Source organism: Portunus trituberculatus, chromosome 45 (genome assembly GCF_017591435.1).
Source record: "Portunus trituberculatus isolate SZX2019 chromosome 45, ASM1759143v1, whole genome shotgun sequence".
NCBI lineage: Eukaryota > Metazoa > Arthropoda > Malacostraca > Decapoda > Portunidae > Portunus > Portunus trituberculatus.
The window spans coordinates 3265209-3276768 of record NC_059299.1 but is presented as its reverse complement, the minus strand read 5'-3'; the positions used below and the strand labels follow the sequence as shown (position 1 = coordinate 3276768).

The window sequence follows — 11560 nt, the reverse complement described above, 5'->3', positions numbered from 1 at the left end:
CAGTAGAAGCTTTGAGAGGGGATATGGGATGGAGCACCTTTAGGGAAAGACTAGTTTAAGCCACACTTAGATACAAGGTCAGGCTGGAAAGAATGGATGAGGAAAGAATAGTGAGGAAGGTGTACCTGTGGAATGAAAGTGGGAGTCAGTGGAGGAAGAGGTGCATGAGAATGACAGAGAGGAGTGGTTTACAAGTGGTATGGGGGATGAGAATGGCTGGGAGGAATCAAAGTGAGCGTGAATGGATCGTGACAAGAGGAGGCAGGGTAGGAACTGAATGGGATGCAAGGAAATGGAAGAGTGAGATAGACAGAGAGGTGAAGTGGGTGGGACTGAATATATGGAAGAATGGGATGGAACGAAAGAGTACCCTGGAATGGTACAAGGAAAAGGAAGCCCTGATGTATGAAAGGTGGTATGATGGCAGCCTGGGTGGTGACCTTCTCTTCCGAGCTAGGGCACAGTGTATGGATGTGAATGCAAGGAACTACAGGTGGTCTGAGTCCCGCAGCAAGGTGTGCCAGATGTGTGACTTGGGGGAGGACGAGACGGTGGAGCATGTCATGCTGGAGTGTGAGAAGTATGAGAGAGACAGGCATGAGATGATGCAAGTGATCTTGAGTGAATTAGGGCATAATAGGAATGAAAGAGTGGAGAAGACAGGAAGGGAATGGATGGTGTTGCTGCTGGGACTGTGTAGAGAGACGAGTGAAAGGATGATGGAGGCTGTGAAGGAGTATCTGGAAAAAATGTGGCGAGCGAGGTGTAGGGATCATTAACGAAGAGAAATGTTATTTTGTTTTATTATTTTTTTCTTTTTTGTCTTTTTTGTCCTCTACAGGAGCAGCCGATCCAAAGGCCTGGCTCTGGAGCGATCCCGAGCCACCTGTAGCATCAAGATCAAGATCAAAATCAAGTCTGTTTCCTTTTTCTTCTTTTTTTTTCCCCCTTTTTTTCTGTGTGCCTGTTTTTGTCGTCTACAGAAGCTGCCGATCCAAAGGCCCGGCTCAGGAGTGATCCCGAGTCGCCTGTAGTATCAAGATCAAGATCAAATCAAGCCTCCCGCCTCTGGCCAGCCAAACATCAACAAAATCTGCATGTGCTGCCTCGACTGCTGGTGTTTCTCGTCTTATCTCTGTTGTTACGCTCTCCAGGTAGCCGGTAATAGTCTCATCAGGTCTTATACTTACTAGAGGCTGGACTATATTCTGAAGAGGGTTATAGTGAATGTATTTAGGGCCACAATTACGTGAACTACATAGAGTGTGTGGTAGACGTTGGTGGGGATTTTGCTGGTGAGAAGTAACAGCTCTGGTCATGCTATATGTGTGGTTATCCTTAAGACATGGCTCAGAGTCGACATTGTCATTGAGTGTATGAGAATATTCAGGCTATGTGGCGTAGGCAAATAAATATGAAATCTGTTCAATGTTTATGATGAAAAAAAAAATTAAATCTTTATGATTGTACCATAAAGATAATGCTAAATAGGAATGTTATGAATAGATTAGTCTTGTTCGAGTGAGCTGGACACCTTCCAATAAGATTATCCAGAAAGACATGATGAGCTTGTGGTCAGGGTTGGTGTGGCAAATGGGGTGCGTTAGTCATGCTGATTTATGAGTTGACACTGGTTTGCTAACAGTGGGTTGAGCTGACACTTACGGGCAGAGGTCCTGTTATTCGGCTTGGCTGATAGTGGCTTGAGTTGACTATGTACCCTGATCCTCGTTCCAGGTGACTGCTGAACATTGTCAAGATGGAGGGGGAGGTGTTAATGGAGGTGCCTCAAAAGCTGCAGATGTTGGTTCGCCTGGTTGTGCGTGGCTTCTACACTACAGAGGACATTCTCATCATTGACATGCTTGTCCGAAACTTTTGTGAGTTGGACGAGGGAGGACACACAAATGAATTCATAGTGACTACACAAGAGATTTTCCACCAGTTATCCTGAGATACATTCAGTAATCTCTTAACCTCAGGCTTTTCAATCCAACAGGTATGAGTGAGGAGGATTTGTGTGACCTGCTCAAGTTTGACCGCAAGATGCTAAGGCAGAGGATCAGCACCCTGCGTGCTGACCGCTTCATTCAGGCCCGTATGAAGATGGTCACTCTTGAGGACAATAAGACACAGAAGGAACAGTACTATTTCATCAACTATAAAGTGAGTCAGTGAGTCGTTGGTGTGACACATACAAAAAAGACTGTAGCTTTAATATTTTGAAAGTATTTTCTGTGTTTTTGCTAGATACATTAGCTGTTGTCACCTTTCTCATTTGGTGCATCCTTCTTGAATGACCTCTCAGCTGTATGGAAGAGGTGGAGAAACCTAAGTGTGTTATCTGTTCTGTATCTTGAGATGAAAATGAATAGCTTGTATACATTAGACCTTTAGAGATTCAGTCGTCATTCTCATTGACAATCCTGGACTTCTGTTTGTATTTCTTATCTTGCAGAGTTTTGTGAATGTGGTAAAATACAAACTGGACCACATGAGGAAGAAATTAGAAATGGAAGAACGAGATCAGACAAGTCGAGCTTCCTTCATCTGCCATTATTGTCAGCGAACCTACACTGATTTGGAGGTGTGGTCCATTTGGTGGTGCTGTGCTGCTTATCCCTGCACTAATGACATAGTGTTCATATTAATTTTCCACTGGTTTTTACTTGAAGTCAGGCTGAATTTGCATTACATGGCATTGTATATTATAATTATTCGTGGGTGCTTTCTCATTTGTGTGGATGTAGTTAGGTGTATGGAAAAAAATTTAGTATCTGTGGAGATTTTTACTTTTTACTTTTTAAGAGCTGATAACATATGTAATTGCTTCCTTGGCAGGCAGATCAGCTGCTGGACATAACAACAGGGCAGCTGCTGTGTATCATTTGCAAGCAGGAGGTGCAGGAAGACATGTCAGGGATGCCGCGCCACGACACACGTCTCCTCCTCACTAAGTTCAATGAGCAGATGGAGCCACTGTTCAATCTGCTGAGAGAGGTGCGGAGTGCTGGTGTTTGTCCACGTGTTGAGCTTGATCATGAATTTTTCAGATATTGGAAGGATGGATGTACAATCTACCTTTTCATGTGTCAATTTATCTAAAGGAACATTGCCTTTAATGATGATTTTTTCTAATAAATGGCTTATTGGATGAATATATACTGAACAAATGCCTCTAATCAATAACTTCTGTATTAGGAATTGCATTATAAGTGTGTTGTCTGTTACAGGTTGAGAACATTAAACTGGCTGCAAAGTTCTCAGAGCCTCAGCCTAAAGACTTCAGTGACATCAAGAAGTCAGGGTAAAGTTGATGTGCATTGTTTTTGTTTGTTACAGACATCTTCACTGTCTTCCACACTTTACACTATAGTTCAGTTTGAACATATGGAAGTGAAAAGTAAAGGATTATTCAGATTAGATTGCATTCATAATGTCCAGTGCTGCTCTGAACACATACTCCTCCTTCCCACAGACAAGTCAAGCCCAAGGTTCCTGGTAGTGACAATTCTCGTGTCTGGTCAGGAGACTCCACCAAAAAATCAGGCTTCCAGGTGAGGGAAATTACATTCTCCATCATCCTTCAATTAATATTTGTTTCCTTACTCAGGAAAAAAGTTCCAACTTTTATGGAAGCACTATGACATATTTTGTATTGCTTTTTAAAGAATTTTTATGTAGTATTATGTGTCATAATGCAGTGAGTTATTCAAGTGTTTTACTTCGATCCACAGGTTGAGGGTTCGATAGACGTGAACATCAATGCAGAAGGCACAGGAGAGGAGACGGTGCAGGCCAAGGAGAAGCCCATCTGGCTGTCTGATGCCACCTCCCTTATCACCACCAACATCACCACCTCAGATGCCACCAATCCGCAGGTCTGCAGCTCAGGATTGTTTACCTTCAGTATTTTTTCTTCAAGCAGTCAGAAAACAAGGATCAGCACTTCCAGCTACACTCAATGGAATTGCCAGATTGTCTATGGAATGTTTATTAATCTTACAGATGTTAGGATTGTCATATGAAGGCACTAGAAACATGACAGTCAAATTTAAGTCATAAGTTATAGGGAACTGGGTGTTTTGCTGTTTTGTTGTTTTTTTCAGTTTGTCTTGTAACATTCACATATTTTTTCCTTGCAGAGTGAGTCCAAGGCTGTGCCCTCCTCAAGCAGCCACCCACAGCAGAGTAGTGGCAACAACAGTGGGGCAGATGACGTCATGGTGTTACTTCAGACCCACGAGCGGCATGCAAAGAAGGGCCAGTCTCGCCAGCAGTCTGACAGTGACTCAGATGACAGTGGAGATGAGGCAGCCAAGAGGAAGAATACAGCAGCTAGACCTGTCATTCCCAGCACTGCTCCAAGCTTTGGTACTGAATCTAAGAGTGAGTGTCAGGGCATGCTTTCTTTTTGCAGTATTCTTATTTCACTGTTATATTTCTTTGTTGAGGATTCTAGAGTGTTCTATGTTGCTGATATATGAGTGTGTGAATTGGTTGATACATGATTTTTGGCTCTGTTAATAAGTAATGATAGATTCTTCTTTAAAAACAAGTAAGATCATCCTTCATAAGCTATACACTTTTCACAACCCATGAAATTCCATTATCTGTGATAATTTCGTAATTCATTCATCTTCCTTTTTGACACGTCCTCTTAATTCACCCATTAGACAATCCTGAGGATGAGGTGATAGAGCTTGGAGACACAGATGATGATGAGGAGGAGGACTCTGTGCCGCAAGTGAGTGTGGCTGGGGAACAGGTGGCCATCACAGAGGTGAACAATGCTCTCATTGCCCGCATGACTCAGGAGGAGAAGAACGCCTATATGCTCATGTACCAAGACTACATGTGCTCGCTGGATGACTAGCCAGTATGGAAAGAAGGAAAGCGAAGGCAGAGTGAATAGAGGTATCTATTTCTTGGATGGTATGTGTGGGAAGGTTATGGCTGATTTGTTTATTGAGTTTCAGTGACTGGTATTTTTGTTGTGTGTGTGTGTGTGTGTGTGTGTGTGTGTGTGTGTGTGTGTGTGTGTTTCATGAGTGAGTACATTTATATACCAGTATCACTGAATGAACGGTTGAGAACTGCATTTTTGTTAATTGTTTTCATGGACAGTATTGCAGGTGAATAATGTTTTTACTTCTCTAGATGTAATTAGTACTAGTTGTGTATGTATGAAGCTGTGAGTCTTCATTGAACAAAGGATGGGTTGGGTTTGGACATACTGTTGATGTCACATTCAAATATTTTGTTTGTTTCTAAGATACAACCTTACAGCTGTGATAATAGTCTATAATGAGAACATTGGTGTCCTGATCAATCAGTGATACCTTAGTTCTTTTTTTCCATGCCATGTAAATATTAGTTTATCCATAGTGTAGCCTAAGACTCCTTACCAGAGTACATATTTTGCTATATTAATTTAATCTTTATATAGTGAAACTGGAATACATGTTTAGATAAAGTTTTGAATGTGCTTTTTTTGGTATCTAAGATGCCCTGTGGAATATCTCAAAGTACAAAATATTTCATCAGGATTGGGGTCAGTGGTCTTTTTGGAAGGTTTGATATGACCTTTGCTCATGTGAAAGCTGCCATTATGTGATTAGACATTAGTGCATGTTGCAGAAGGGAAATTTTTCTTACTAACTTATCTCTTGAGTGCAACATGACTGCTGTTCACTCTTGTGTGTTAGTTCTCATTGGTGCACATTGTTCTGTGCAACAGTTGTGACAGTGGCTGTGTTGACCCTGTAGGTGAGGCTGATTACAATTTCAAACTCAAGTGGAAAGTTTGATTTGACCTTGTGGCAGGACTGACACAGACTGGTATGGATGTTTGCTCTTGTTACTCATGTAGTGTTGTTTGGGTCACGGTGGTGGTTGGTAGCATGCTCAGCTTTAGGTAAAAAGGAAGAAAATTAGTATCTTTTGATGAAAGAGATAAAAAAAAGAAAAGGAGATGGTTTATACCTTAGATGTTTAGACCTGCATTTTTTTTTTTTTTTTTTTTTTTTTTTTTTGTGTTTAATTGATTTATTATTTTCATCAATATTTTTGTTAGAAATACTAACATGTGTATTAAGGACATCCACACCTGCAGGCAAAGCTTCATGTCTTGTCTCATTTGCTTGTCATGGAGGGTAATTTTTTCCTTTGGCATATTGATAGATTATTGAACTTTATAACCTTTCATCAATACATGTCTATACAGAAGGACATTGCTTGGGCTTGTGTGGAAACTTGGTATAGTAGGGATGAAATGAGAGAGAGAGAGAGAGAGAGAGTAATAAGACAAATTAAGGTATTGAGAGATGTGATAAAAAAAAGAGTTTATAGAACATGACGTGTGTGTGTGTGTGTGTGTGTGTGTGTGTGTAAGACAACAACAGACTGGGCATCCTGGTGGTCAATAGCAATGTTCAATAAGGTCATCCATCCAGTGACCTCGCGTGCACCATCCATGATCACCTCTCATATTCATGGCTCTCCTCTGCCTGCTCCTCTTCTTCCCTCCTTCTCCACTCCCCCTCTCCTATCTGTGTTCCTCTCCCTCTCCGTCACTCTTTTCCACTCCCCTGCACCTTTCCACGTTTACCTCCACTAAGGAAGGAAAGGTCGCGGCAAGGGGCGTCAGAGAGAGAGAGAGGGGAGGGAGGGATGACGTAGGGCGTTACATAATGCCGTAATCACAAAAAAAAAAAAAGGGGTCAGAATTTATGAAGAAAATGTCTGAGCCCTCCATAAGAGAAAGGTGCCTTTGTTTCATTATTATTAGCTTTTTTTGGGGGATTGGGTTACTAGTCCAACTCAGAAAATTCCTTCCTCTTCCCCTTACTAATAGATTATAGTGGTCCACCGTCATACTATTTCCTCGAGAGAGAGAGAGAGAGAGAGGAATAATGACTGACTGCTAAAACGTTGCTATTTCTCTTTTATATTAGTAGGGAACGTAAAACTACATTATATACAACACGTAATGAAATACAGCAAAAGATATAGGCCTATATAGCAAGTATGATAGGTGGACTTAGGCATATACTTGGTAAACACTAAACTATCCTTGGACAGCCGCGTGTAGGCCTATTCTTGTGGTTTCTCGTGTTCAGTCTTAGATGCGGCCTTGCTCCAAATTGTTAACCAACAATAGGTAACGGAAGAGATGAATATCGTTAAGTACACATGCAAATCAGTCATCAATGAATTTCTACCTTATTAATCTATTTGTAAGCTTATGAAACACTCGATGATTTAGGTAAACGTTATCGGAAAAAGAGTAAAGAATTTGTCAAGGTCAGAGAATAGCAAATGGTTCGAGACTTTTTTGTTCTCTGAGGCACGTGGCGGAGCGGCAAGATGGCAGTGTGGCGGTATTGCGTCATGCTGGTGGTATCGATGGTAAAAGACTCCGCGCTTTGATTTGTGCCAAAACACGCCACTGGTGACTGCTGCCCCATGTACTCGCCCACTCTGTCCCGCTGGGAGAGAAGCTTGTTGCGTAATGCTTTAATCAAGACCATCCTTATTATCGTACTTCCCTGATACTGTCACACGATGCAGAATATTAAGAATGACAGTGATTACGTCGATGATGATACTGGTGATGATAACCTAATGATAAGAATAATAATAATGTACCAGCTTCCAGATTATCAAAAATATTGAAATTAGCAGACGCTTCGTAAACATTCTAAATATTGTAACAATTTCAAACGCAGCAAACATTCAAAGACGAAATTTATCTCCGTAAAGGTAAAGGAAAACAAGGAATAATCTTAGTTGTGGGCCACTGTGAAATCTGCGGGAACTTGAAAACATCCTAGCTGGATGCATCTGAATTCTTCTAAAAATATGCTCACTTTCTTTTTTAATCCACTCGCTGCTTGGTACGGAATCCCCATTTCTTTACCTCACTAGCGCAAACACGTCATATAATTCAGAATCAACAACCATTAGGGACAGACAAACAGAGAGAAGGACACATACAGTAGAAAACAGTGTCTTTAATATCCATACAAATTGTCACATTATCCCTGGGAGGCGTAAACACAGGTTAGATTCAGCATCGGGTCGAGAGAGACAGTAAGACATACGGACACATAGATAGCATTGTTCTTTACATGCATACAAAGTGGTGTATTATGTAAAGCTAATTTCTCGTCAGTTTGTTGTGCAGAGATGAGTAACTTTGTTGCTTTATCTCCTGACTAAATTTGATGTTCGGTTTGATAGCGTACTTTATCGTTGCGTTTTTGTTTGTCTTCGGCTTGTGTGAGTCGCGTAAACAGAGAGAGAGAGAGAGAGAGAGTTTATTGACATTATGCACCATTACTAAAACGCTTAAACTCAGTAACTAGCGGTAATTATTGGAAGATTGCCTGCTCCTCTCTCTCTCTCTCTCTCTCTCTCTCTCTCTCTGACCTTGTTATCCGGTTACATCATTATTCTCGTGCCTCTGTCTGATAAAAAGAACATCTGATGCTGATGCCAATTATTGTCCTCGTCTTTGTAACACACACGTTAAGCAAGATATCAGGTATTTTTATCATTTTAATTCTTTCTTCTTTTGTTATATATTTTTTTCTGCCTTAAATGTTTTTTTTCTTGTTTTCTTTTATCCATTTTGTTTAGTTTTTTGTATTATTAATTAGGAAGAATTGTAGATTTTTCTTCATTTTATTTTTTTTTTTTCTTTTCTTTGCGTGATTATGGAAAAATATGAATGCTGGTTTCCTTGACTTTAGTCGCATATTTTCCTCTTGTAATTTGTTAATTTTCTGTTTTGTTTCACACATTTTCTTTGGTTATTAATTCATTCATCTCCAAAATATTTTTAATTGCTTTTTCAATACCAGTAAGTCTGTTTTGTTAGTAATCACGCAAGTTTACTTATAATCGTAATGTTTGCCTCTTTAAATACGTTTTCATTAGTGTAGTTATGCATGTGACGTGCCCTCATAACTCTCTCTCTCTCTCTCTCTCTCTCTCTCTCTCTCTTGGTCACGAGTTCAGCACGTGATGAAAACAATAGTGAATTACACACACACACACACACACACACACACACACACACACACACACACACACACACACATACCATTAACAACCATATCAAATGACCAATCAGGAAACACTACATCCTGCTCCACTCCTCATATCGCACATTCCTGCCTTGTGCTGGTAATTAACGGCCGGGAAATGGTGGCGCCCTGTTACGGTTACTGTTTACGATTCCTCCTCCGTCGTCTTATCTCAGAGCACCGTGTTTCTTTTGTTTTTTTCTCCCGTTTATTTTCGGTCATAGTCTTTCCAGTGGCGTAAAATTTTCCCGGCTGGATTTTCTTTTTCTTTATCACGAACATTCTACATTGTATCGATCTGACTCTATACAACAGGCAGGCAATTCTACACGTGATGCCTCCAGAGAATTTTTGGCTCGTATTAACCCCTTCAGTATAGGGACACATTTTTACCTTGAGATTTGTGTACGGTTAGACCATTTTATTGACATTAGGAAGGGTCTATGGAGGTCAGAAGATTAATGGCTACAGTCTTCACTATTTTAATCCCACACATGAGTTCCTTAAGGTGTACAAAATCACCAAATAGTAAACAGAATGAATATGAAAACACGTCATGGTACTGAAGAGGTTAAGAAACGCTTTGTTCTCTCACTACGACTGTTTTAAAAGGCCACAGAGATAATTTGCCGGGTTTCAAAGAGTTTCCTTCTATCCATAGTGTAGAAAACATGTTAATCTGTCACGAAAACACCTAAAAACTCGTGTCACTTCAACTGGAGCGTTTCGAAGGTAGTGGAGAAGCGAGGAGAAATTTAATGTTTCAGCATATGATTGAAAGCACAGCACACTTTTTTTTTTTTTTTTATTTATACCATGTGGGCTTTTCACCTGAATTTCTGGGCTAAACGGGATACTTTTTCGGGATACCTCCTATCTTAAAGCCCACCCGCTAGGAAACCGTTGCCCCGAGTGAGGAAGCCCAACCTACACTCGGACCGTGGACAGGATTCGAACCCGTGCGCTTGGAGACCCCTCGGACCCCAAAGCACGCATGGTTCCACTGTACCACGGCGGCCATTACCCATCCTTCACACTCACGCTGGAAAGGGATAGTAATGGTGATGGTGAGGTGGTAATGGTGATGGTGAGGCTGCAATGGTGATGGTGAGGCTGTAATGGTGATGATGAGGCTGTAATGGTGCTGATGAGGTGGTAATGGTGATGATGAGGCTGTAATGGTGATGATGAGGCTGTAATGGTGATGGTGAGGCTGTAATGGTGATGGTGAGGCTGTAATGGTGATGGTGAGGCTGTAATGGTGATGGTGAGGCTGTAATGGTGATGGTGAGGCTGTAATGGTGATGGTGAGGCTGTAATGGTGATGGTGAGGTGGTAATGGTGATGGTGAGGCTGTAATGGTGATGGTGAGGTTGTAATGGTGATGGTGAGGTGGAAATGGTGATGGTGGACTATCCTGCTACAGAGTTTAAGCGTGGCACAGCTTCATGGCCTCATACATACAAATCAACGCCCGACATTCTATACATAACAGGAATTCAGTGTCTTCCGCTATGACAGGTTTGCTTAACTTCTTCAGTACTTATGACACGTTTTTATATTTATTCTGGTTACTATTTGGTGATTGTACACAGCTTCAGAAACTCACGTAAGGATTTATATAGTGAAGACTCTAGCCATTAATCTTCTGACCTCCATAAAACCTTCCTATTGTAAAGAAAATTGTCTAATCAAACCAGCACTGAAGGAGTTAAGGGAAGTTAGATTATGGCACGTTCGGCTGGATTGGGTTAGCCTAAAGTTAGATTGAGTTCGGTTTGTTTGTTGTTTAAATCAGGTTAAGTTAGGTGGGGCTGAGTTGTTTAGGAGTGAGATATATCAAGATAAATTAGATTAGGTAAGTTAGGTTAAGTTAGATTATACTTTTTATGTACTTGTATGTACTTATGTAATTTTGGGAACAATAAACTGCAGTGCCATGACGCGTTTTTAATGATTCTACTCGCTATTTGGTGATTTTATATAACTTCGGAAACTTATGTTGGGATTAGAATAGTGAAGACTGTGGCCATCAATTTCCTGACCTCCATGGACCCTTCCTAATGTCAATAAAATGAAATGTGTCCCAGTATTGAAGCGGTTAATGGAATAGTATTTACTCAAGTGAAATTAACATACCAACATCTGCAAGGACTCAAAGTTAAAACAATTGCTCATTTGTATGATTGGGAAAAGAAGATATGAAATAATGATACAGAGTTATTTTACATTGCAGCTTGCCTTGCACACCACCGCCATTAGCCAGTCCCTAACGAGAAAACTTCCCCATTAAGATGCTCTGTTTTCATGGAGCCATAATTATTTTCCGTAATGTTTTCACTTTGAGAGGTAATAACTTGGCCAATTCCATTAAGAAGGGAGAGAAAGAAAGAGAAAGAAAGAGCGAGAGATGAGAAGGAAGGAAACAAGTTGTGTGTGTGTGTGTGTGTGTGTGTGTGTGTGTGTGT

The 11560-nt window shown here is 40.8% G+C and overlaps 1 protein-coding gene across 2 annotated transcripts; it reads left to right on the top strand.

The window, feature by feature from the left end:
* Positions 1-905: 905 nt before the first annotated feature.
* On the top strand, positions 906-5797 carry LOC123519357 (general transcription factor IIE subunit 1-like). Of its 2 annotated transcripts, none has more exons than XM_045280617.1 (10): positions 906-1161; positions 1738-1880; positions 2000-2166; positions 2459-2587; positions 2842-3000; positions 3234-3307; positions 3479-3557; positions 3738-3881; positions 4146-4389; positions 4677-5797. In XM_045280617.1, the coding sequence occupies exons 2-10, from the start codon at positions 1760-1762 to the stop codon at positions 4874-4876; spliced, it is 1317 nt and encodes a 438-aa protein (XP_045136552.1). In that variant the 5' UTR covers positions 906-1161; positions 1738-1759; the 3' UTR covers positions 4877-5797. The 2 variants fall into 2 exon arrangements, with proteins under 2 accessions (XP_045136552.1, XP_045136551.1); XM_045280616.1 differs by having other exon boundaries at positions 946-1154.
* Positions 5798-11560: the final 5763 nt, after the last annotated feature.

Bases quoted from the DNA above. Each gene is read 5' to 3' on its own strand.
- LOC123519357 (XM_045280617.1), top strand. From the start codon at position 1,760: ATGGAGGGGGAGGTGTTAATGGAGGTGCCTCAAAAGCTGCAGATGTTG. The intron at 3,001-3,233 runs GTGCGGAGTGCT...TGTCTGTTACAG, and splicing joins TGTTCAATCTGCTGAGAGAG to GTTGAGAACATTAAACTGGC. The intron at 3,308-3,478 runs GTAAAGTTGATG...TCCTTCCCACAG, and splicing joins AGTGACATCAAGAAGTCAGG to ACAAGTCAAGCCCAAGGTTC.